This window comes from Sceloporus occidentalis, unplaced genomic scaffold (assembly GCF_023333645.1).
Source record: "Sceloporus occidentalis isolate IW3139 unplaced genomic scaffold, rSceOcc1.0.p SCAF_2, whole genome shotgun sequence".
In the NCBI taxonomy this organism is placed as follows: domain Eukaryota; kingdom Metazoa; phylum Chordata; class Lepidosauria; order Squamata; family Phrynosomatidae; genus Sceloporus; species Sceloporus occidentalis.
The window spans coordinates 234,837,856-234,864,004 of NW_028316982.1; the positions used below are offsets into that span (position 1 = coordinate 234,837,856).

The 26,149-nt window shown below is 41.1% G+C and overlaps 2 protein-coding genes across 2 annotated transcripts in view; one reads left to right on the forward strand and one right to left on the reverse strand.

Annotated features, from left to right (window-relative positions):
* Positions 1-9,852, forward strand: LOC149319847 (phospholipase A2-like). The gene is made up of 4 exons (XM_089512466.1): positions 1-214; positions 3,719-3,884; positions 6,329-6,435; positions 7,386-9,852. The coding sequence occupies exons 1-4, from the start codon at positions 175-177 to the stop codon at positions 7,544-7,546; spliced, it is 474 nt and encodes a 157-aa protein (XP_089368592.1). The 5' UTR covers positions 1-174; the 3' UTR covers positions 7,547-9,852.
* The window catches only part of LOC149319848 (uncharacterized), a 21,028-nt gene continuing 4,199 nt past the window's right edge, over positions 9,321-26,149 (reverse strand). Inside the window, exons 2-4 of the mRNA XM_089512465.1 lie at positions 17,127-17,591; positions 11,095-11,232; positions 9,321-9,504 (exon numbers count right to left, since the gene is read on the reverse strand). Of these exons, the coding sequence (XP_089368591.1) occupies positions 9,500-9,504; positions 11,095-11,232; positions 17,127-17,591 (608 nt within the window). The 3' untranslated portion in view covers positions 9,321-9,499. The remainder of the gene's footprint in view (positions 9,505-11,094; positions 11,233-17,126; positions 17,592-26,149) is intronic.

Below are 26,149 nucleotides of genomic sequence, written 5' to 3' on the forward strand. Positions count from 1 at the left end.
ACTATATACTCATATATTTAGCTCTGAGAGTTGACTGTAGAGGAGCAGCCTGGTAAGACTGTTTATACACACCCACTCCTTGGCTTAGTTTGACAGAACTACAGGGAGAACCTAGACAGTCAGGCTATGAGTGTGCCAGAGACAGGGTGGGGGTCGTACTGAATTGACCTCCGAATGGAAGCCCGACTGGCAACGCTGCTGCTGTTTCAGGCAGGTGAGTAAAAATTAGATATCTGAAATGATGTAGTGACTGACTTCATCAAAATACCTTCCCCTTTGCCTTCTCCTATTTTCTCCCACCTAATGCAGTGGATCCATAACTGATCCTTACAAAATTCTGTTCAGCAAAAGCAAACCACACTTGGACAGGTGAGTAAGCTTATGTCTTTCACATTATTATCATATAACTCCTAAGCATCTAGCTACTGATTATTATTTTTTTTGCATGTTAACTGTGTAGTGTGTGAGCATGTACAGAAAACCAGACATGATCCATTGTGTTTGAAAGATGCATAAGCACAACATATATCTTAAAACTTTCAAAGTGGCATGTGACGTAACCTTATTTTAGTTTAGTGGCATTTGTAAAGGACCCGGCAATGGAGTTCACACTATTCCTAGACTCTTAAATTGCCTTCAGTAAAATTAGGTCAGTGGAATGGCTTAGCCTTGGGTACTCTGGCATTTTGTCAGAATGCAGTTCTCATATTTGAATGATTGCTTTTGTTCTATTTCTAAGTATTGGTTTTTCTGTTTCTGTCCTTTAAACAGTGATGTTTTGAGTGGATACTCAAAACTCATCTGTACCAGCAAGGACAGAAAATATACGCATAAGCACATAACAGTTGCCTTCTCTACAGATTCTAGGCGTGGTAGTCCAAAAAAGGAACTTTCCCCATTTCTGCTTCTAATAAGGAAGTTGCTTTTCATAGCAGAAGCTGGCACATAGCAGATCTTTTTCAAATGAAGTTGTTATTGCAAAGCATTTAACCTATTTTAGGGCTCTTGTATTATTTACTGGGGCTTAATGTCTGCCCAGATAGATGCCACAACACCAGAAAACCTGAGGTTATAAGCGCCCATGTCACACACTCTAATTGCATGGCACATTTTTGTTATGTCACAATTTTTAGCAATCTGCCTAGCTAGGAGAAGACACAGGACCTTCTGTGCTTTCTTAAGTTTAGTAAAATTTTCTCAGTCACAGCATCTTGGCAGCTCAACCTAGAATGAATAATTCAATGGGACAGTTATTTGGAGAAAGGTCTGCCCTTTGTATAGCAACAAATTTGTTTTGTGACTACTTGCCAAGAAAACTCTGTGATAAGTCCACCTCATGGTCCAGAAATGACTTGAAGGCACACAGCGCGCGCACACACACACACACACAAACAGAGTACACTAAGGGATTTTATGCTGTTATGGTAGGAATGAGCTGGGGATGGGTTGGGTTGAAATTTCATAGCTTTCCCTCCTGGAAATTCTTCCAGTACTGAGATATGTGGCATATAATTTATAATCTTACAAAAGTATTTTGGTGTGTGCATTGTTAATATTTTGCTTACTGTACATCATCTCGAAGGTTAATACTGTTTGTTCTTGTATGCAGTGTCCTTCAGCAAGGGTTTTCTAGTTTTTGCTTTTCTTCCTTACTTTGGACCACAAATCTGGAGCCCTTTCTCAATTACTTTTATTATTACTGAAGCATATACTTTTTGTGTTAGGGTGTTGAAATGTCTGTCCCTGACAGTCTGATATACCTGCTGGTTAAGGGGCAGACATTACTGTTACTGCTCTTTATTTTTAACAATATTGCTATTTGTTATGTCTCATTAGTTTTTTTTTTAAAAAATCAGTTTGAACACTGTGTTGTACAGAGGAACTGTTACTTTTTCAGAAATGGTTATCTGATTCCCAAGGAATTTCCTGAAAACAACAGCAAGCCTGTATTAAAACAGTGATCCTCAGTTGCAACTTTCCTTTTTGTTTTGAACCCCCTGCCCCTATTAAAGCGATTGTCACTTTTTCCAGCTTTCCAAGGAGACACACTTTTGTCTGTCAAGCCTGTTTGTTGAGTTTTGTCTTGAGCAAAATGCTTTAACTATATGCCTTTGGGCTACAAAGATTTACGTCCTGTCACAGTTGAGGAATGCCTTTTTTCTGATTAGCAAGAACCAAATACATGCCTCTAAATCAAAGGAAAAACTGTAAATAAATTGAATTAAAATATTTTAGGAAGTGGAGATTATAATAGCAATGATTTTGAATATAATTAATAATATTTTAGGTATGTTTCTGATCCTGAATCCCAAGAAATGTAAGAAATCAGAAACCCTTCACTAGTTATTCTCGTGTTTTGAAATGCTTTTACATGGTCTTAAAGTACAGATTTTTTAACTTTTTCATCTGTAGGATTTTTTTAGATATGACTTGCTCTGATTTATGACATGAGCTTCCTTCAATCCCATGTCAGGAGAGAAGCAGAATATAAAATGTAAAAATAAAAATATAAATAAAAAATAAAATAACAATAAATTACCATTTTCAGGCAAAATTCAAAGTCCTGATGATGAACTGTAAATCCATGTATGGCTTGGGTTCAGGCTATCTGCAAGATTGTATTGCACCATGTAAGCCAGTTCAGGGCTCTGAGAAAAGACTTTCTCTCAGGTGCATCATGAAAGAGGAATCCTTGATCACAGCTCCCACACTATGGAACAACTTTCCATGGGATGCTAGGTTGGCCACCCCTCTGCTTTCCTCCAGGATGGCAAAAATCTTTAATAATTTCAAAATAGTTCTACAGATAACTACACTGCACTGTAGATTTGAGGGTGTGTCGAAGAGACTATTCTTGACCCACATAAAAGGTCTTTATTTCCCCCCTTTTTTTAAAAGACTTAGATGAATCCATTCTTGGATCCCTCCCTTTTTAGTGGTGCAAGTTATAAGGATAAGCAGAACTGTTAAGTCTTTATCCTTGGGTTCTAAGAACATTTTCACAGAAGGTTATGAAGCAATTCTTGGCCAGAATGCTTGTTTGCATTAGAAAAGCATCTCCATATTTTCTTTATTCTTAGCAATGTGTGGTTAGCTGTATTAACATAAAAGAATTTTGGGGGTTCGGTTTGATACTAATGATCAGATGTGACTATTTGAACTTCAAATAAGAGTTCAGTCAGCCACAGGCCATCTTTCTTTTTGTCTGCTTTAAGCATATTGACTGGAAAGCTTAAGAGCTGGTGAGAAAAATCAAAATCATACACACAGATATTTCAGGCAGATGCAATAATAATGAGTAGCACCATATTTTTATGTTTGAGTAGCCCTGTTGTTTAAAAAAAACATAGTTGTACCAGGAAGTTATAGTCAGAAACAAATTAAGCCATGGTTTCAGATTTGTTTGCTTGAAGTTATAGTTCACATTAACCATGATGTATTGATTCAGCCAATAAGTTGTGTTTAAGCACGAATAAAAGTGATAGCTTTTGAATTGCTATTCACGTTTGTTCAAGAAGAGAAAAGGACTGGATAGGAGGATACGTGAACCTAAGAATTTTTCTTGGACTGAATGTGGCTTCTGAGTGTGCCATAATATATGAATCAGTTTGGAACTGAAACTGGAAAGTGCAAAAAAAAAAAAAAAAAAGATTAAGCAAGGATTTTGTTGTAACAGCTTTATTTAAAATGCAGTAAAATCATGTCCCTGTCTTTACAGTTTGGAATGGTGTTCTTGGAAAGACCCATTCTTTACACAAAAGAGGACTCCTTGAATTGTCTGGAGCCTTACAGTGTGGCACGAACCAGTTTCCTTTGATGTATCTAGGTTATGGATGCTACTGTGGCTTGGGAGGAAAAGGATGGCCCAAGGATGAAACAGACTGGTAAGAACAGTTGTATTATGAAGTGTCATATCTCTATTTACTTCTCCAACTGGATTCCCACTTTATTTTAAAACTTTTAAATGATGTCAGGATTACTGTATATGATCATGTATAAGTTGATAAATTGATCCAAAATGCCTGTGTCAACATATCCACAGGTCAATGTAAGGACAGTCCGCCTTTGCCATATGCAGGGAATCCGTTCTGGACCACCACCACCCCACATAAGGCAAATTTTGCATATGCTCGAGTCCCATTTAATTGAATGGCAGCATGCCATTTTTGTCACTCGCCTCTCACTGCATAAGCTGGAATCCATATAAGGCAAGAGTGCGTATGCGGAGGGTGGACTGTACTGTAGTTTAAATCTTATCAGAAAAAGGACCCATTCCCTTCTCTGACTAGAGAGGTGGAAAATGATAGCTTAGTTCTTCCCAGGAGCACCTAAAAGAAGCACACACACCCTCTACTTTCTCCACCATGGTACCACTTCTGACTTTTTTCAATGTCTGGGTGGGGAAATGGCAGCAGTGGCAGCTCTTTGGCACTCCCCCTCAAAGTAGTGCCAAGTGGAATCAGGCTTTGAAGGCTATGACTAAGACATTTGTCTATTTCAGCCTTTCTGGGTTAAAATCAGGGAAAGTTACCACTTTAACTTTAAAGGCTGTAACCACTGCTCATGCAGTTGCCATTTTTTTTTTTTTTTTTGCTTTGCCTTTACATCCTTTTGACATGTGCACCTTTTCTTAGTCCCACTCATGCCTGGTAGCCTCCTACACAAACTGCACAGTTGCCATTTACTATAGTTTCTTCCTCATCCATCAAGCCATTAGGGCGAGCACAAACAATTATGCCTGCCAGAATTTTGTATGTTCTTTGGCATTGTATTCCTTAGCTTCATCCTTTATATCTTGGTATGTTTAGCCTGGAGAAGAGATGGTTAAGAGGTGATATGATAGCCCTGTTTAAGTATTTGAAGGGGTGTCATATTGAGGATGAAGCAAGCTTGTTTTCTATTGCTGCAGAGAATAGGACCCGGAACAATGGATGGAAGCTCCAGGAAAAGAGATTCCGTCTCAACGTTAGGAGGAACTTCCTGACAGTAAGAGCTGTTCCACAGTGGAACACACTTGCTCAGAGTGTGGCGGAGTCTCCTTCTTTGGAGGTTTTTAAACAGAGGCTGGATGGCCATTTGTCGGGGATGCTTCGATTTTCCCTTGAAGTCTCTTCCAACTCTATGGAGCTTATTGTACGGGGCTGCAGGAATGGAGCCAGCACAGAACGAAAGGGGGTGTGATGGGAAAGGAACGGGGAAAGAACGCATTTTACTGTACGGTGGAATGCCGCTGACTTCACCAGACGTCCAGGTTCCGTTCCATTCCCCATCCATCCCAGAGGAGGTGATTTTCAAGAACTGTTCAGAACAGTTCTTGAAAATCGCCTCCTCTGGGACAGATGGGGAATGGAACAGGGACTTCTGGCAATGTTGGTGGTGTTCTGGTGTGCAGTAAAATGCATCCTTTCCCCATCACATTCCCATCATGCCCCCTTTCGTTCCATGCTAGCTGCGTTCCTGCAGCCCGATGCGATAAGCTCCTGTGATTCTATGAACCTTTGTTACATGCCTCTAAATTTTACCCTTGACCTATTCATGGGTAATATCAAAATCCACAATTCTGGACCCAAAAGTTGCCTTCAGTTTATACATGAGACCAATTTATAGTTGAATATGTCCGGTAATCTGTGCAGAAGAGCAGCTGCAAGAGAATACATTATAGAAACCCAAACCAATCAAGAGCTTGGCAAATGTACTTTTCTGGACTAGAGCAATGCCCCAGCTCAGGATTCTGAGACTTGTAGTTAAAAAAAAATAGCATCACCAAACTTTAAAACCAGCAGCAAGTCCACAGTGGTGAGGAGTGAAAATGGTAGGCAATGTGATCAGATTAGAAACACCTGATCTTTATTATGTTGGATGACATTGTCATGTTGCTAAATTGAGAGAATGCAGTAGGAGAAGAGGCATATTATTGTGTGGCCTTGTTTAACTATGATTTGCAACTACTTGAATTTCATTAGGGATTAATTTCATTCCATTTAATTCTTGCTTCACTAACTTCACCATCTGTAGTAGTGGGTGTGTATTTGCATCTTTCAAACCCTTGTGGCTATGCATAGCTAATTATTATTTTTTTCCAGAGAACTTATTATGTGCTTTTAAAACCCACAAAAGCTTCCTGGTGCCAATAAAAGCATTTAACAGAGTGCTGGCATATCCTGGGTAGAATTTAAAATTTCAACTAAATTTATTTAATTTTAAATTTTAATGTGTTTAATGTTTCAACTAAATTTATTTCTGCATTGCCTATAGCTTTATTTTGAATGTGTCCTTAACCAGTCCTCACAAAGTATAACACATGCAAATCAATTTCTCTTGCTGAAAGGTGCTGCCATACCCATGACTGCTGTTATGGCTTTGCACAGCAACAAGGCTGTAATCCCATACTACGCAGATATAAATGGACCTGTAAGGACAATACCGTGGTTTGTGGTAAGGGAACAACTTTAATTTCATTGCATTTATTCACTTTTTTATGGGCGGGGACAGTTCAGAGATTGGGGGCATAAATATGTGCAAATGCTTTGAATGGGGTGTATTTGACTTTATTCTCAGAGAGGCACTGTGTGTCTTTGGAGATTCAGGAGAATGCTTTGCAGTGGTCTAATGATGTTGCTGTTTAAGTCATTAAAATAATTTAAATAAGTACTACTAAACAAAAAATTCAAGGACTGTGAAGTATTCCAAGATCTACATTCATAACTGCTGTTCAGGTCTAGTTTATGAAGAACCAAATCTAGAACTTGGGTTGGAACTGCTCCATATCCTGATTTGGTAGAACTACAAGAAAAACATGGCATGAACCTTTAAAATATAAACATTTATACAAATAAATGTGCAGGGTTCTTTTTTAAAGTCAGTGCTTTTCAAGAATATTTGTTGTGGTTACTTTTTCCTACTTCCTGATAATTAGGATTATAGTTATTTCTTTTAATTTGAAAGATAAAGGTGGAGGGGTTATTCCTCCCTTACCTGCTCTGTCTCCACCTTCTTCTAAATGGCTTTTTTCATTCTGTACAATGAATTTGCCTTGTACAGACCAAGAGGAAACATTTGCTTGAACATAGGAGTTTCCACAGTAGCAAACAACAGTTCATATAGACTGTGATGGTGTTTCACTTATGCTGATACATATATAAAGCTTGAACTTTAAGAACTGTTTCTTGTATTTCAGACCAGTCATGACAGATGCAACCAACCATGGTCATTCTGAATAACAAATGGCCAGAATAAATACACATTGTTTGCTTAGCTATTTCTTATTTTTATTATATTATTTTATTAAAATGTTTATATCCCACCCTTTGGCCAAAGATCTCAGGCTAAGTTACTTTAATGTTCTATTCCCCTTTAACTATTCACCCTGTCTTCCTCTTTTTCAGATCCAACCCTAGACAGATGCCAAAAAATAATCTGCCAGTGTGACAAGGAAGCAGCCAAATGCTGGAGGTCTGCACGCTTTAACCAGCACTATACCTTTTGGCCAAATATTTTGTGTGGCCACGTTTATCCTGTCTGTGGCTATAGGAGTAAAAGGCACTGAGAGTGTTTTTTAAATGAAACGTTTTATTTTTCTCTTAACTTTAAGCTTTCTAATAATTTGGACAAGAATCAGCTAGTTAAATGAAGATAGTCTCTTCCAAACTATGTATGTTATCTTCTCAACTCTTAAAATCAAAGATCAAATCATGATCTTCTCTCTGTTGATTCACAAAATGTGTAGTACACAAAAGTTTTTTATAAAGTGGTGGTACACATAGCTTACATAACTGAGGTGCATTTAGTTGGTCAGAGGCAAAGCATTTGTTTGGGATGTGCAGAGAACACCACACACACAGAAATACATTATGAAAGCATGTAAAATTACAATTCTTTCTCATGGCACTCACATCTTGCTTGCATGGATGAGGAGTATGAGGTGCAGCTTTACAACAAGAACTACTGAATTGATCTGTGGCATGTGGCTAGATATTGTAGCTGGTTGTGAATTCACTTCCCCAAAGAGAGCAGTCTTATAGACCTTAGGACAGCATACAGTACTAGGAACTGTAGGAATGAGTGGACATCTTCCTCAGAACCCTTGCCTGGCATGAGAGCAGTTTCTGTAATAGCTTCCTCAATGAAGTTAGAGGCTTGGAGTAAAGAGCATAGAATTTGGATAAGTTTATATGTTCAAAATCTCTATATGGGATGGCCCTCTCAATTTAATTTTTTTTAAATTCCATTTCTATTCTGCCTTTTAAAAAAAACACTCAAGGTGGCTTACAAGTAACAACATAATTAGTTTTTTGTGGGATTTTCGGGCTATGTAGCCATGTTCTAGAAGATTTTCTTCCTGACGTTTCGCCCACATGTGTTGCTGGCATCTTCAGAGAATGCTCTGAAAAAGCATTCTCTGAAGATGCCAGCCACAGATGCTGGTGAAACATCAGGAAGAAAATCTTCTAGAACATGGCCATATAGCCCCAAAAACCCACAAAAAACTATGGATGCCGGCCATGAAAGCCTTTGACTTCACAACAACATAATTAATATAATCAAAGACAATCTAGATGCTAAATGGCCATAGCGAAAAGCTGAAGGCTCCAAAGTATGTGTGGCTGGCATGTTATTTAGGTATAGTTCATAACTGCTTTCCATAGTTCCTTTCATTCCACCTTAGTCTGGCAAATAACAAGCACTGGTGCCAATGCCATGTGAGCTTGGCAATACCCAGGACTGGCACTCAGCAAAGTAACAGTTTGGGTTGCTATGAAAGAGCAAGAATTTGTTCACTGTTGTGTTTTTAGTTGGGGCAAAGCTTGATAGTACTCTCACACGTGTAATAAAACCCACATCACAAATTCAGTCAGAAATGCAATCTCTGGAGACTGTGATGTGAAAATATGGTGGGTGGGATCTTTCCCCTATTTTCCACATTTATTCTCTTTTCCTAAGCTATTCACTTCTCCCAGTGTTCCAGATGAATGTTTCGAAGGCATATAGTACAAATACAATTGGATTTATCTTCTACAGTCTGTTATATGTAACATTTATATATACCATGGGCATTATACCAGAGGCTTAAACTGTGCTTATTTTGTGACTAGGGCTGCTGCCACTCTGCAGAATTAATGCAGTTTGACACCACTTTAACTGTCATGCCTCCATCCTATGGCATCCTGGGGTTTGTGCTTTCTGCTTTGTTGGGGCATCAGAGCTCTCTGACAGGGCTAAATATCTCACAAATCTACAAATCCCAGAATTCTATAGCATTGAGCCATAGCAGTTAAAGCAGTGTCAAACTGCATTAATTCTGCAATGTAGATACAGCCTAAGTGTAATCTCCTTAAAATAATCTGAGGCACTTGGTCTAAAGGATGATTAAACAAACATTTTTATTACACCTTTAGAAATAAAACATAGAAAATGCTTCAACAATGGATACTTTGGGTTACATTCAGACAACTGTACAGTTCATGGCACACGTGGTGTTTTCTTCAATCATGTATCCAAGTTATGCTGAGGAGGAAGAGAAAGAAGAATGTAAATAAACAGTGAAGTGAGGGCGGGATTATTATAACTAAATATTTTACAAATATATTTTCATAAGTACATGTACTGTTGGCATAGTATTTCTACAACCTCAGCTAGCGCAGTAAATGTGCTTCAGCTATGTAAACACCTCCCAAATTCTTTGGCTCCACTACAGATTGGTGATGCCAAACTTTGGGTTGGACTGTTCATATTTTCTATATTTACATTGGCCTTGTTCTATTCTGTACCTAGAAGGAGACCTTTTATGATCTTTTAATCTGCCCTTTTTAAAAGAATTGAGTGAAGACTGTTGCAGTAATGTAAATAAACCATTTTAACAGGTGCCATACAGTTCCATCTGATTGTTCTGTGAATGCTTTCCTTGGATTCCTAGATAAAGAATGATGTCTTCAATGATAAAGCCATTATAGGCCCAGTACAAACAGGCCCTGAATGACGCCCTCATCACGTGCCAGGGTTTCCTCGGGACGGAGAGTCCACATGCCCCACAACCCTAGCACATGACTAGGGAACCATCGCTGCATAGCACTGTATAGACGGCACGCGTAGCGATGAAATCGCTGCTGCGCTGCATCCAAATGGAGCAGTGCAGCAGCGATGTGTTTGTGCCATTGCAGGCTGCTTGCGGCAGCGTAATAAGGAGACACTTTTTAGTGCTCCTTTTTTGCGGTGCAGCAGCGCCACACAATTTGGTTGCTGCAGCACTGCTGCACAGCAATGAAAGGCAGCCCCAGCCTGGCCTTTGGGGTCCATTTGTACCACGCCAATAATTAGATAGTTCAGGATTATTTAGCTCAGAGGAAATGGGAGAAACCATAGCTGAGACACAGCATATATCCTTTGCATGCAGAATATCCTAAGTTCAGTACTTGGGCTCTATACTAATATAAATATAAAAAACTAATGATAATCAGAGAGTAGGTAGTATGAAAGAACGTGTACATGGTAGTTAAAGCGGTGTAAAACTAGATTATTTCTGCAGTGCGGATGCAGCCAAAGATTCTGATCTGGTATAAGGCAACTTTCTGTCAATAGTAGTTGGTGGCTTCCATGTTAGAAGGATGGTAAATCCACTCTGAGCTTTAATGTGAACGGCAAATGAGCTGTCCTCAAAATATGTTGAGGATTTTGCATAATTATTTTCAAATTTAGATTAAATTTGGAATGGATTCATTCCTCACTGACATGGAAGCCACCAGGTACCATTGCATGCTCTATTTGAACTAATAGAGCAGAAATTTTGCATGCATAAATCTGTACAATTGCTTTATGGAAAAGAACAATATATTAAGGGACACTCTTAAGGTTATGTCAATGGGCACCATTTTAGCTGGGGAAAGCATCTTCAGAAAATAATGCACAAAAGATTTCCATTAGTTGTGGGGTGTTTTGGGAATTGTCTCTCTCTTCAATCTTTTTAGTCATGGTGCTTTGGGAATAGACTATTATTTAAACAGGAAACTAAAACTAGGTGGGCCACAAATCTGCTTGTCAGGTCTCACCAACCTCTGCAGAATGTTAAGAAATGACCATGTTTCACTATTGCCTCTGTACCTTGGTGGGTTGCTTTAGCACATGGAACACACTTCCTTAAATGAGGAGTTAAAACTATGACCAGAACAATCAAGCCTCCAATACTAGCTGCCAGCACTCCAATGATTGTTCCAATGGATTCTTCTATTCCAAACAGTCCTATGGAGAAATTCAGAATCATCAGAAATCTACCACATTCAATCTGAGTACATAAGTGAGACACAGCAACAAAAACTTTCAGTGCAACATGGCCAACAATGTTGAAAAGACAAATGTTAGCCTCAAAGACAGAAGCTCCTACTGTCATTTGTATCTTAAGTGCTGGGCACAATTTATCTCATTATTGGGGGGGGGGGGTCATAAAGCTTACTTAACCAGCAGACTTAGCTAGAATAGCCAGTGGGAGAGATGTTGGGAATTCCAGCAATCCCTACAAGACCACATGATGTTCACTCCAGATTTACTCATTCCTCAACAATTAAATACTTTGTATGCAAGCCAGTAGTGCGTAAGACTTCTGTTTGCTGTTGCATGCTTTCTTGGCCTGGAGGAGATCTGAAGATGTAATTTACAAAGCTCTATTGCTGACATGCAATATAACAATGAAATAGAATAGCTCCTCAGTTTGCAATTAACCTGCAAGATTGCTCATATACTGCACTTTCAGTCCAATTGGGAAAAATGAAAGCAATAGATTACATGTGGTTACTGCATACAATTCCCTCGATTGCCGTCTAACCTGCAATTTGAAATTAATAACATGGCAGTGACCTTGGGCAAATCACACACTCAGCCTCAGAAGAAAGCAAAGGCAAGCACCTTCTGAGCAAATCCTGCCAAAAAACCCATGACCTGCTCACCTTTATGTTTCCATAAGTGGGAAATGATTTGAACAAGAACAGAGTTGTTGACCATTATTCAGAGCCTGACCTACACAATTTTGTGTGTTACAGACAGCAGAGCAGTTTTATGTCCTTTATCCACAGATTCAAGCATCCACGGCTTGAAATATTCTCAAAAAATATAAATTCCAAAAAAGCAAACTGATTTCACCATTTTATATAAGGGATACAATTTGGCTATGCCACTGTATTTAATGGGACTTGAATATCCATGGATTTTGGGATCCACAGGGGTCCTGGAACCAAACCCCAGCAGATACCAAGGGCCCATTGTATATTTACTGGACAACAAACTATGGGGCTCGACAGACGGGCAGAAAAGGGCGGTGAGATGCCGCCCCTTTTTACCCCCAATGGAGGTCACAGCAACCAAACGGTGTGGCCTCCGAGAGCCTTAAAAAGAACCCGCTCCCGGCGGGTTCTTTTTAGGGCGTGCACGTGGCACCATTGGCATGCTCGCACACGCTGATGACATCCACACAATGAAGTGCTGTTTGGGCACTACACCATGCAGACAACATCATTGCATGCCCATCTGAACAGGGGCACACCAAGATGGTGTCGGTGGCACGTGGTAGGGCTCGGGAGCATGCAGACGCTCCGCTCTCCTGAGTCCTAAAATCGGCCCCAGTCTGTACCGGGCCTACATTTTGTTTTGTTTTGCTTTGGAATCTTCATTGATAATGTTACTTTAAAAATAGTTATGTACTTATTAAGAAATAAGAAAGTGAAATAACTCTTCTTATTGTCATCTGAGGAGAAACACTGTTGCCCAATTAATGTTGGAATTTTCTTCATTGATTTATATAGGCAATTCTCACATCCCTATTGTCCCTACACCCTCTTTAAAAGGTTTTTTTTTTCTTACTAGGGACCGAGATAATTTCCCCCTAAGACCTCCCCAAATGACCTGATTTTTAGCCAAAAACTGATTTAAAAGCACACCAGGGGGGTGTTGAAGCATGATTTCAAGCAAAGCAGGGTTCTTTTGGGCGGCTGCTCCTGGAGCTCTCTGAGAGTGTCAATTGGGAGTTTTCCCTCCAGGGGAGATTTATTTACTCCCTCACATTGGAGTATTAGTGTAAACTAGAGGCCATAAGAAATAAACTGAGTTCTTCTTCCTCTTCTTCCCCCACTAAAATATAAGAAGTATAGCCCACAGAGTTTTTTGTGGGTTTTTTGGGCTATGTGAACATGTCTGTGAAGAGCTGGCCTGCCCTTGCTTATTGATCTAGTACTATTCTTAAGTTCTCAAGAGGAAGGACACAAGAGCTACAAGAGGCATCAGTAGTTGGCTTTTGCCTGAGCTTCCTGGGAAGGACAAGATTCTTACCCTCTGCTCCTCTCTTCCTCCCACTCCCTCAGTAGAATGAGTACAAACTACTCCTGCACTTTGAACTTTGTTAGCAGCAACTGAAGTAAGCTGAGGATAAAGAGGGAAGAGGGAGGAACAGAGAGAAACTGGAACAGTTAAAAAAACTTGAATGAATTGGGACTTTCCTTGCCAAATTGAGACAGTTGAAGGGTATGTGCATAGATTTAGGATTGCAAGCTTTATTTGGTGTAGCAGGTAAATGAATTATTTTCTATCAAGGATATAAAGGTAAAAGGTTAAGATAGTCTCTTGACATGAATGTCTAGTTATAACTGACTGTAGGAGGCAGTGCTCATCTCAATAAATCATTTGCAACTGAAAAGTTAAATATCAAGTTATACAAAATGTTTTCTTCAAAAATTGTGTTGATCCTGCCTTGTGCTCAATTTTTGGCTTTAAAAGAAATAGAAATAGGTTTGCTTGACTCAAAATTACCTCTACACCTTTAGCACTTCTTAGGAAGTTTCTTCCTTAAGGGCTTTGCTGAATTGGGGAGAAATTTTAGCCGAGGTGTATGTGCCTGGCAACCACCAGATGTCACCAAAGTTTAAAGTAGTAGCATTGCACTGATTTTACTCTACACTTCATTCATTCAGTGTTTAGGCTTAGCAGAAGTATGTGACAATATGATGGAAGAAGAACCTAAAAAAAATTGTCTTATAATAGTGTATTCCTCATGGTAGCAATAGCGTAAATGCCGTAATGCTATGCATCTGTACCTGGGAATGAGCCACACTGTAGCACTGGGAATTGTCAATGAATATGCATAGATCGTGTTACAGATTGAATTAAAGTCAATTGGTTCTTAGCTTTGTGCTAGACTATTTTCAGATCAACATTTCTTAGGCAATGAAAATTATCTCCTTAGAAAAATGACAGACTTAGGCTATGACAGTTAGTATTTTGGTATTCATTGAAAAGTGAACTTTCAGGACTTACAAGAAATACAACAGCACATCAATCTTTAATACTAATAGAATATCAAAATCAGGATTGTCCATGCCATGGTATTTTCAATTTCTATGAATGAATGTGAAACCTGGCCAGTGAAGAGAGCTGATAGGAAGAGAATCACCTCATAAGAAATGTGATGCTGGAAGCGAGTTATGTGGATACCATGGACTGCCAAAAGGACAATAAATGGGTCTGAGAGCAGATCACACTTGAACCCCTCCTAGTAGCTGAGATAAATAAACTTGAGATGGTCATTCTCGGGGTATGACTCATTAGAAAAAATGGCAATGCTTGGTAAAGCTGAAAGTTGTAGGACAAGAAGAAAAGTGCACACAGGTGGAGAGATTCAGTCATGGAGGCCATGGCCCTGACTTGCCATGGCCTGAGAAGGACATCTGAAAACAAGTCTCTCATTCATAGGTTCACCATAAATTGAAGTCAGTCTTAACAGAAATTATCAACAACAACAAGGTAACTGTGTTCCTCGAGCCGCAAAATGTCTTGGTCCAGCTCTGCAATCATAGCAACTGAATTTAGTAGAAGTTTATTTTTATCTTTAATTTCTGCAAGTCATTTGAAATGACTAATGTTCCAACGAAACAATCACCTTTGTCACAAAAATTTTGCTTCAGAATCATATTAGAAATGGAACCAATATAGGAAGAGATCAGATAAATAAAACTAAAGAACAATGCACAAATATTATCATCTGAATGAAGAAAGAGTATTGAAAGCTAGAAGACAACTGAATTATTAAGCCACAGACAGATCCTTTCGTTGTCATTTGTATACTATGTTCTTAACTCTTAAACCAGCATCCAAAGCTACACATTTTGAAAGGATATATGTGCTTTGGAGCAAGTACCCACATGCATGTGTAATTTTACATAACTAATAAAAAATAATTGGTGTTTCTATATTGTATTATGAGACAATAAATATGGTCAAGAGTACGTAATGAAGACTGAGTGATATGTTGAATGTTGGATGAAGAGAATTTGAATTTGGATGACAATTGGTTGGGATAGAGTGGGAAGTGCTCTTGTAATGATTTAAATGTGAGGATAAGAGTGTCAAATAGGATTAAATTCTGGATAAAGATAGTGAAGAGAGGGAAGGGGAAAGACTAGGGACGCTATCACACGGAGGAGGCAAGAGTCGTGAAAATGTGATTAAAACATGGTAATAGCGAGACTGGGGGGAAGATTATCACACTCCTGTGTGCTTCTTCCACTTGTGTCCCATACGTAAACTGTAATGAACGCATCTTTGGGTAATAACAGTAGTTTCCGTTTTTACCGAAAGATGCGTCCATTACAGTTTACGCACAAGACACAAATAGGATGTGATAATCTTCCCCCCAATTGCACTACTACCATGTTTTAATCATGTTTTCATGATGCTTGCCTGCCTCCCATGTGATAGAGGCCTATATGAAAGGAGATTGTATAGGTTAAGTTGAGATTTGTTAGTGATGTATTAAAATAAGTGCAATAATAAGTGTTTATGTGCTAGAGAATAAAGAGTGAAGTAACATCTTAGGTTGTACTTATTAAAATTATTTTTTGTTATTATTCATCATAACCATACTTATCATCTGGTCACTAGAGCTGGTGTTAGGGCTAAAGAAACCCCCCCCCCCAAAAAAAAAACACACTCTTACATCAAACTTACAGGGAAGAGATTCAGTGGAGACCCTGGCTGATAGTACACCCTAAGAAGACTGATAAGGACTTGAGTTGAGATTGCCATAGGTAGTGGTTAGTTGTGTGATCATGGTGGGATCATCACACTGTGCATCATTTGTGGACTGTGGCCTCAGCACTCAAAATAATGATTGTATCATCACAGGCTAATAATCTGTGGGACAGAAGTTTCGTATCACTTCCACATCATCTCCAACACAGTACTTTTAAAGAGATGTGATTCACATGTTGGACTGAATGTCAAGTGATGACAAACCCAGTGGTATTCATATGTGGTGTGACCCTGCTTGGAATCAATCTGTGTTTGAAGGGCTGTATTTAACAAATATGGCAGGCAGGTAAATGCCCAATTTACTGGAAAAATCAGAAACATGTAATTGCCCTGAGGGGTTTTGTACACTTTAATTATACATTCCCAAGCACTTCAGAATAGACTGAGCAACGCATAAAACACAGAAGTGTCTAAATAGCACAGATCTATACCACAAACTTAGACAATTTAATAATCATACTTTTCCCATGGAGATTGGAAGGAACTATGGTTCTGTGAGTGGAAATAAAGACATCTGATCAAGATTATTAGCAGCCTTACCAATTTCTTATTTCGCAGGAAAACAGTGTTCACTGATGGAAGCATCCATATTATATATTTAAAAAGGTGTGTGTGTGTGTGTGTGTGTGTGTGGAGAGAGAGAGAGAGAGAGTGAGAGTTGGCCAGCTGGCCAGTGTAATGGTTTCTGCATTGGACTATGACTCTGGAGACCAGGGACTGAATACTCAGCTTGGCCATGTAAACCCACTGGGTGACTATGAACAAGTCACACTTTCTCAGTCACAGAAGATGGCAGTGGTAAACCCCCTCTGAAGAAACGTGCCAAGAAAACTCCATGATGGGGTTGCCTTAGGGCTGCCATAAGTTGCAGATGACTTTAAAGCACACAACAATATCTATTAAGACTTGTGCATCAGTCGGCTTTTTTTTCTGAACAATATTAGGTACTGTTTTCTCAGGTAATGATCAGTTGTGGGCCAAATGGCTTTCTCTCCTTTCCCTTTTATTCTTGCAGAAACTGGTATAGAAAAGAAGCAAGCAAGCAAGTAAACAAACAATATTACCCATTGCTCTCTGGATCCTGAGCTTTGTGCCATCACCGGTCACTTTTTTCCCAGTAGAAAGAATCACCTGGCAGAAATAAGTGCCATGATCACTGGTGGTGACATTTATTATAGTCAAAGTTGCATCACCTTTAGATAAATTCCCTGTCATGAAGACTCGTGTGTTATTTGCCATGACAGTGACATTATTCTCCATGATGTCCCACTGCCCCTTTTCATCCTCCTTGTACCACTTCACCGTTACATTTTTCAAAGATGGGCTGTGGGAACTGTGGAAGTGGCATCCAAGGACCACTGTTTCACCCTCTTTAGCTTTTTCTTTGCCTGGGCTCTGAGATACAAAAGTATACCATGGCTCTGGAGTCATTCTCTTTATACGAAGCACTACAGTGTGGGTAGTGACAGATGGAATACTTGAAACAGCTGTGTTCTTCTGTGTTGCATTTCCAGCACCAGCATAAATCACTGGAAAGGAAGAAAGAGAAGTGAATATTTTTGCAGTTTGCAAAAGATAACAATTCCTGTGGGAATGGTGAGATTTTTGTGAGTGGTGAAAGTGATAACAGAACTTCCATTGATCTGCTTTTCAACCTATCTAATGTGAGGGCCCAGCAGGATTTCTTCCCCCCCAAATGTCCCCCAAATTGGGATGCAAGGTGGCTTACAAAATAGAATCACAATAAAACACATAAGATTGGAAACACACAAAAAAGTTGAGATTAAAACAATATTAAACTAACAACAAAGTTAAAACAATTTTAAATATTACTTTAAAAGTATTTGTCATGGCCAGCCACAAGGAGGAATCAGAGGACGACGAAGAGGACTCGGCTCCTCAGGTACAGGAGGAACCTGAGGCTGTGCCAGGCCCCAGTTCTGCCCTGCCAGGTCAGCTCTGCTCTGCCAACCCTAGTGGATTTGGTTCAGCCAGACCCTAGTTCTGTGGGATCTCCTCCAGTGGAGCCTGGGGCTCAGCAGCCCAGCCTTGCCCCAATAGAAGTGCCAGACTTGGGAGACATAGAGGAGCAGAGTACTGAGGTTCCTACCTTCAGCCAGAGGAGATCAGAAAGAGTGTGCCTTCAGCATTCCAAGAGGCTTGCTGAGAAATGCTCATTAGCCACTCAGCAGCTGTGATAAGGGAGCTAGATATAAGAAACCTGGCAGACGTTGAGCTCTCTTTACAGAGTCTATTTGTTCTCATTAGTGGACACTGCTGGATCTGACTCCTGGCTTCCTAGACCTTTGACTGCCTTTGAATCCTTGACCTCGGACCAGACACTTTGACCAACTCTCTGGCACTCTTGACCTCGGACTGGGCTGGTAGTATTGCTCTCTGTAATCCTGAACTTTGGACTGGCTAGTGTCTTATTCTATTTGGATGTCCTTTGGCATTGTTGTTTGAGGAACTGCTTCTTGGCAGCTCGGCATGGTTTCCTTTTGCCGAGCAGGCTCTTATCAGCCGTGTGAGTGTGTGTTGGCAGCATTCCTGGACACTAATCATAAAACCAGCACCATTAAAATCCTCTTTAAAAAAGAAAAAAACACCAATCAGTTTCAAAAAACTTGCTGAGATAAAAAGGTCTTCATCTTCTGCTGAAGAGACAGCAAAGAAAGAGCCATCCTAGCCTCTACAGGAAGGAGTTCCAGAGTCTGGGAACATCTAAGGAGAAGGCCATCTCCAAAATATGCTTGTGAAGATGGTGGGATTGAGAGAGATCCCTCTCCCAATAATAATAATAATAATAATAATAATAATAATAATAATAAACATTTATTTATAGAGCATCTCAGCTCAGGCATGCTCGTCATTCAAATGGTCTTGACCTTAGCTGTATAGGGCTTAATGGGTGAAATGTAGTGAAATGTGGGCTTGACAAAGTAACTGTTACATGGATTTGTAATTGGTTGACTGGCCGAACACAAAGGTTGCTCAACAATGGCTCCTTTTCATCCTGGAGAGAAGTGACCAGTGGGGTCCCACAGGGCTCTGTCCTGGGCCCAGTGCTAGTCAACATCTTTATCAGTGGATGACAGAATTGGGGGCATACTTATCAAATTTGCAGATGACACCAAACTAGAAGGAGTAGCTAATACCCCAGAGAACAGGATCAAAATTCAAAATGACCTTAATAGATTAGAAAGCTGGGCCAAAGCTAACAAAATGAATTTCAGCATGGAGAAATGTAAGGTACTGCACTTAGGGCAGAAAAATGAAATGCACAGATATAGGATGGGTGACACCTGGCTGAATGAGACCACATGTGAAAGGGATCTGGGAGTCCAAGTAGACAACAAGTTGAACATGAGTCAATGGTGCGATGCGGCAGCTAACAAGGCCAATGCGATTTTAGGCTGCATCAATAGAAGCATAGTGACTAGATCAAGGGAAGTAATAGTGCCACTCTATTCTACTCTGGTCAAGCCACACCTGGAATACTGTGTACAGTTTTGGGCACCACAATTTAAACAGGATGTGGAGAAACTGGAGCATGTCCAAAGGAGGGCGACTAAAATGGTGAAGGGTCTGGAAACCATGCCTATGAGGAATGACTTAGGGAACTGGGGATGTTTAGCCTGGAGAAGAGAAGGTTAAGAGGTGATATGATAGCCCTGTTTAAATACAGTATTTGAAGGGATGTCATATTGAGGTGAGAACAAGCTTGTTTTCTGCTGCTCTAGAGACTAGGACCTGGAACAATGGATGCAAGCAACAGGAAAAGGGATTCCACCTCAACATTAGGAGGAACTTCCTGACAGTAAGGGCTGTTCAACAGTGGAACACACTCCCTCGGAGTGTGGTGGAGTCTCCTTCCCTGGAGGTCTTTAAACAGAGTCTGGATGGCCATCTGTCAGGGAATGCTTTGAGGGAGTGTTCCTGCATGTAGAATGGGGTTGGACTGGAAGGCCCTTGTGGTCTCCTCCAACTCTATGATTCTAGGTCATAACCAGCACTGAGGATTGTGCCCAGAAATAGACAACCAGCCAGTGGAGCTGTTGTAACATACATAACAATTAAGGAGCTTATTGCATTAACTTCAAAACTCGCTCCAGTGTCCTAGGCTGGAGCCAGGCCGCAGGATGGAGACAGGGGTTATCACATGTTAAATTGCCACCTAATCACCACCCGCCATCAGCCCGGGTCCAAGCCAGGTCCCAGCCGCATTCTGCCAACACCTTTTCAAACTCAGAAGCTGGATCCAATTTAAAAGTTAATGCAGTAAGCTCCTAAATTTGCACATAGGTGGTTGTGATAATTCCATGCTTTTAAAAGAGTCTTCTAAAGTATATATGGTATGCAGAAATCCCTTGAGGCTGTTCTCTGTAGAGAATGCAAATGAAAATGGAAGGCTATTGTCTAATCTGCATCATAGAAGTAATACAGTTTGACATGGATTTACTGCCATGGCTCAATGCTATGGGATTCTAGGATTTGTTAGAGAGTTCTGGCACCCCACCAAACTACACATCCCAGGATTCCATAGCATTGGGGCATGGCAGTTCAAACAGAGTCAAACTGCATTATTTCTGCAGTGCAGACTGGACCTATGTGATACAAGAGATCTACAATCAGATCTTGCAGTTTAAGATAAAATTAAACAGTTATGGGTGGGAATCATATCTGATTGGAGCAGCAACTTTGGGGATTTTGGGGCTCTCCAGACCACCCCAAAAGGGTGGGCTGAAGGCACCCAGTTTTCCTCCAGAGGTAAGCCACAGCAACCAAATGGCATCCCTCTGGACCAAAAAGAAGACGGAAAAACCTGGTTCTTCTTGGCGTGTGTGGACACCGTCATCAGTGTGCCACTGGCACACTGCGACACATCCATGATGGAAGCACAGTGCCCAGAGGTGCGGACATGTCACCATGCTTGCATCATGCATGTGCGCCCTGTAAGGACAGCGCTGCATAAAGATGGTGCTGTCCATACATGCTAGGGTTCTGGCGCTCTGGTGCTGCACGCTCCAGAACCCTAGAATTGGCCCCAGGCCGCTGCAAACCGGTGGTCTGTACTGGGCCTTTGTTGAGGGCGGGAATGAAACTCTCTTCCACACCTTAGTTTTTTGTGGGGTTTTTGGCTATGTGGCCATGTTCTAGAAGAGTTTTTTCCCCTGATGTTTCTATAGCATCTGTGGCTAGTATCTTCAGTGAATGCTGGCATGGACATAAGTGGAGTATATATATATACACCGTGTGACCCTCTCTTCCACACCATTTTCTTGATCTGTCATCCTCTCTGAGATCATCAACCTTGCCATAGGTGAAGGGAGAATACAGTAGAACTAACTGCAGGCGGGTGGTCTTCAAAAAAGAATAGGAATGATGTATTTTTCATGTAGACAGGAACTTCTGTCTAGACATCCAGCTCTGTCCCTTTCACTATTTCATCTTCACAAACGGCTGAAGAAATAAAGGACTTTTGAGAGGTGGCAAGTTGAAAGGAAGGCACAGACAAAAATTTTTAGCAATGATATCTGAGTCCTATACAGTTTCACTAATGAGGCACTTGATTATCTTTTCAACAAGGTTTAGTTAATAACAGAAGGACCATACTCAAGGATTTCTGTACATTAAAGACATTAAAGTAAGAACTATTGAAATGGACACTACACCAGCCAAAGTGTTAATCTGATCGGTAAAACAATGTAAATCCAGGCAACAGCTGAATTTTCCTTATTTTGGAAAGCATATTAATATCTAGAAATAAGAGGATTGTGTCTTCCACTGAATGGGAGGAAAAAAAAACCCACAGGGCAAGTGTTACTGGAGGTGCTGCTATTTATAGGTTTAGTTCTCATTAAAAAAATAAACAAAATAAATTCTAACCATGTTTTGTTATTCTGGACTATTTGGCAACACCTGCCAGCAACAGCTGCAACTTTTTATTCTCACCCTCCAATTAAAAAAAAAAATCCAAGATATATCAGATCAAAAAGCAAAAAGAATCCAGAGGGCACATGTTGTCTATTATTGTGGTTCATGCCGAGTATTTTGGCCATTCCCCAGTGATATGTACTGTGAGGCAGACTGCAATGTTTGCATGCCAGATGATTCTGAGATGGATGGTGGATTCTTTTATTCTCTTGTCCTATCTATCTATCTATCTATCTATCTATCTATCTATCTAATAGCACCATGATTCTAAGAAAAATAACAACAAAAAATTCAGAAAGATAGTAATACAGCCCAACTTGAAAAAAACCTCCTGTAAAAAACAAATAACCATTCCAATGAGATCCAAGAAACTGCTATGTCCAGCGACAAACCGCCTCCCTAAAGACAGAAAACAGTCCACTCACAGGAACAAGCGGATACAGAAGAAACAACAACTGCCAATAGCCAGAAGAAATGAAGAAGCTATAGTGTGAGAGCTCACAAATTTTTAATCTAGACCAGAAATAAGAGGATATTTTTTCCCACTGAGTATCTCAATGAGGAAAAGTTGCAGTACAAGGAATGGAATAACAGTGACTTTAGACTATCAAACTATGCTGTTATAGCAGGGACGTAGCTAAGGGGGGGGGGGTTTCAGGGGTCCGGACCCCCCCCCTTAAGCAGGAGAGAAAAGGGTGCTTGTTGGAGCGCGCGCGCGCGTGCGCACACCCAACCCAATCAAACTCCAGGGAGAGCCCCACTTGCTCTCCTCTTGGCTTCATGAGGAGCAGAAGTGGCGCCCTGGCCCCTGGCGTTTGTTTGGAGCTGTGCGCAGGCACACGCACGCTCCAGCAAGCACCTTTTCTCTCCTCCCGGCCAGTGCCGCCCCTAAACTTTTTGCGGGGCCTGAGGGGGAGGAGCCAAAAAGCCCTGGAGGAGAGGGAGGGAGGGACAGGAGGCTGCATCAGGCTGCATCCACACTCAAGAAATAACCAGGTTTGGCAGCGATTTAACTCTTTTGTGGCTCTTGGCTATGGAATTCTGGGAGTTAGAGTATGCTCTGGGGTCCAGATATTGACGCTTGGCTCCATTCTGGGTCATGGCTATGGAATTCTGGGAGTTAGAGTATGTTCTGTGGTCCAGATATTGAGGCTTGGCTCTATTCTGGCTTATTGCTATGGAATTCTGGGAGTTGGAGTATGTTCTGGGGTCCAGATATCAAGGCTTGGCTCCTTTCTGGCTCATGGCTTTGGAATTCTGGGAGTTAGAGTATGTTCTGGGGTCCAGATATTGAGGCTTGGCTCCTTTCTGGCTCATTGCTTTGGAATTCTGGGAGTTAGAGTATGTTCCGGGGTCCAGATATCCAGGCTTGGCTCCTTTCTGGCTCATTGCTATGGAATTCTGGAAGTTAGAGTATGTTCTGGGGTCCAGATATCGAGGCTTGGCTCCTTTCTGGCTCATTGCTATGGAATTCTGGGAATTAGAGTATGTTCTGGGGTCCAGATATTGAGGCTTGGCTCTTTTCTGGCTCATGGCTATAGGACACATCCTACATTTCAGACTTCTGCCTAGAAGGAATTTCAAAAGTCCTCATTTTTTGTAAGATGAGCAGATGTCCTCCTTTTATAGGACATGTCCTATGTTTCAACCTTCTGGTCTGGATGAATGTAAAAATGTCTTCCATTTTTGGTAGGATAACACACGTCCTCCTTTATCCAGGATACGGCACACATTTCAGCCCAGGAGCAATGTCAAAACATCCTCCATTTTATCAGGGTGACCAGACATCATCCTTTATCCAGGACACGTCCTACATTTCTGCCCAGGAGGAATTTCAAAACATCCTGCTTTGCCAGCCTTTCCTTGAGGCTGAGAGCGTGTGACTTCCTTGCCTAGTGGGTCTTCTTGATTTGTTCAGAGAGTATGCCTTTGCCAGCCTTTCCTTGAGGCTGAGAGTGTGTGACTTCCTTAGCTAGTGGGTCTTCTTGGTTTGTTCAGAGAGTGTGCCTTTGCCAGCCTTTCCTTGAGGCTGAGAGTGTGTGACTTCCTTGCCTAGTGGGTCTTCTTGGTTTGTTCAGAGAGTTTGCCTTTGCCAGCCTTTCCTTGAGGCTGAGAGTGTGTGACTTCCTTGCCTAGTGGGTTTTCTTAGTTTGTTCAGAGAGTTTGCCTTTGGTGACTTGGGTGTGTGCGAGTGTGTGCCTTCAAGAGGTTTTCTTGGGAGGTTTGTTCAGAGAGGGTTTGACTTTGCCATCCTCTGAGGCTGAGAGAATGTGACTTGCCCAATGGTTTTCAGGAATTTGCCTTCACCTTCACTTAAGGCTGAGAGAGTGTGACAAGTGCTGTGATGTCCCTTGTGTGCCGCACAATTTGGACATGAAGCATACATAAGCCACATCATCGACACGTACCCCATGTAAGATATTTAGCCTTCTCTGATGGAGAGAATCAGATTTTCATTGAATCCTGGTCTCCAGAGTCATAGAATCCTAGAGTTGGAAGAGACTGCAAGGGCCACCCAGTCCAACCCCTTTATTCTGCCATGCAGGAACTCTCAATCAAAACATCCCCATTGACAGATGGCCATCCAGCTTCTGTTTAAAGACCTCCAAAGAAGGAGACTCTGCTGCACTCCGAGGAAGGAGTGTGTTCCACTGTTGAACAGCCCTTACTCTCAGGAAGTTCCTCCTAGTCTAACACACAAAGCTATATCCCAACCTCCTATCCAGGAAGAATGTCAAAATGTTCTCCATTTTGAGCATGACTGAGAAACATGAATTTATATTGTTTTTTATTAATGTTTTTGGCTTTTAGTTGGGTGTGTTTTCCATTTTTGAACACCCTACAATTTGTCCTACATTTTGTCGTGCATCATGTCCTACATTTTTCCTACATTTTGTGTCTGGGGGGGGGCTTAGCATCTCAAAATGGTGGCACTTAGTCTGGACCCCCCCCCCCTTCCCAAAATCCTGGCTACGTCCCTGGTTATAGTGCTATTATTCCACTTTAACTAGTATGGCTGCCTCCTGTAGAAGCCTGGGAATTGCACTTTAGGAAGGGACATTTAGAATGGATCCACAGCAATTTTTGACACCAGCAACAAAATGGCACTAAACAAACAAACAAAATACACTGCTGATCTGAAGACCATTTTGATTCAGCTAGAATGGCAGGACTGTGATATAAGTTCATTTGTGGTACTTGGAAAAAAAACCTCCTCGGACTTTGAATTATTTCATTTTAAGTACTGTAAATACTCATGTATAAGTCTAGAAATTTTAGTCAGAAAATTGACACAAAAAACCCTGGATTGACTTATCCACGGATCAGTGTAAATATTGTACTTTAACTCTTAAATGAACCATCCCCTAGTAAAAAAGCAAGGGTATAATCTGTCCTGGAAGCACTGACTCTGCTCTGTTCTCTTATCCATCCTGCCTTTAGTATGAGCACAAAACAGTTATGCCTGCTGCAATTTTGGAAGTTCTTTGGCATTGTTTTCCTTTGCTTCATCCTTTAGATCCTTTGTTACACACCCCAAAGTTTTACCCTTGACTAGGCTTGCCATAAACCGCCTGTGGGCAGGACTTTCCCGGTTTTGGGCGGGGCAGCATGGTCCCGCCCCAGTTTGGCCCCACCCCCGGGATTTTGCCCGCCCCCGGGCTGAGGGGAGGATTCCCTCCCCACTTGTGCCCCGCCCTCGTCGCCACAGCAGCGAGGGCGGGGCCAGGGTCGGGAGGGAAAGCCTCCCTGAGAGGAGGATTCCCTCCCCGCCTTAGCCCTGCCCCCGTCACTGCAGCAGTGAGGCTCCTATTCAAATGTAGGACACAAAAAATGTGTCCTACATTTGAAAATTTTGTCCTACATTTGTCCCGGTTTGGAGGTCCTGACCAATGGCAACCCTACCCTTGACTTATCCACTGGTCATATCAAAAGCCATAGTTTTGGCCCTAAAACCTACCCTCGACTTATACATGAGGTTGACTTATAGTCGAGTATATACCGTATGTATCTTTTGACAGTGTTTGGATCTTGGGGTTCCATTACAATACCAGGTCTCAAGGTTGCCTCCCGCAGCAGAGAATGAAACTAATGTTTAAGCCTCATTTTTTTAGACCTTGTTTCTTAAATTGTAGACAATCCCACTCATGTA

Coding starts and splice junctions, on each gene's coding strand:
- LOC149319847 (XM_089512466.1), top strand. CDS start 175: ATGGAAGCCCGACTGGCAACGCTGCTGCTGTTTCAGGCAG. Junction 3,885..6,328: donor CCCAAGGATGAAACAGACTG/GTAAGAACAGTT, acceptor TCTTGCTGAAAG/GTGCTGCCATACCCATGACT. Junction 6,436..7,385: donor GGACAATACCGTGGTTTGTG/GTAAGGGAACAA, acceptor CCTCTTTTTCAG/ATCCAACCCTAGACAGATGC.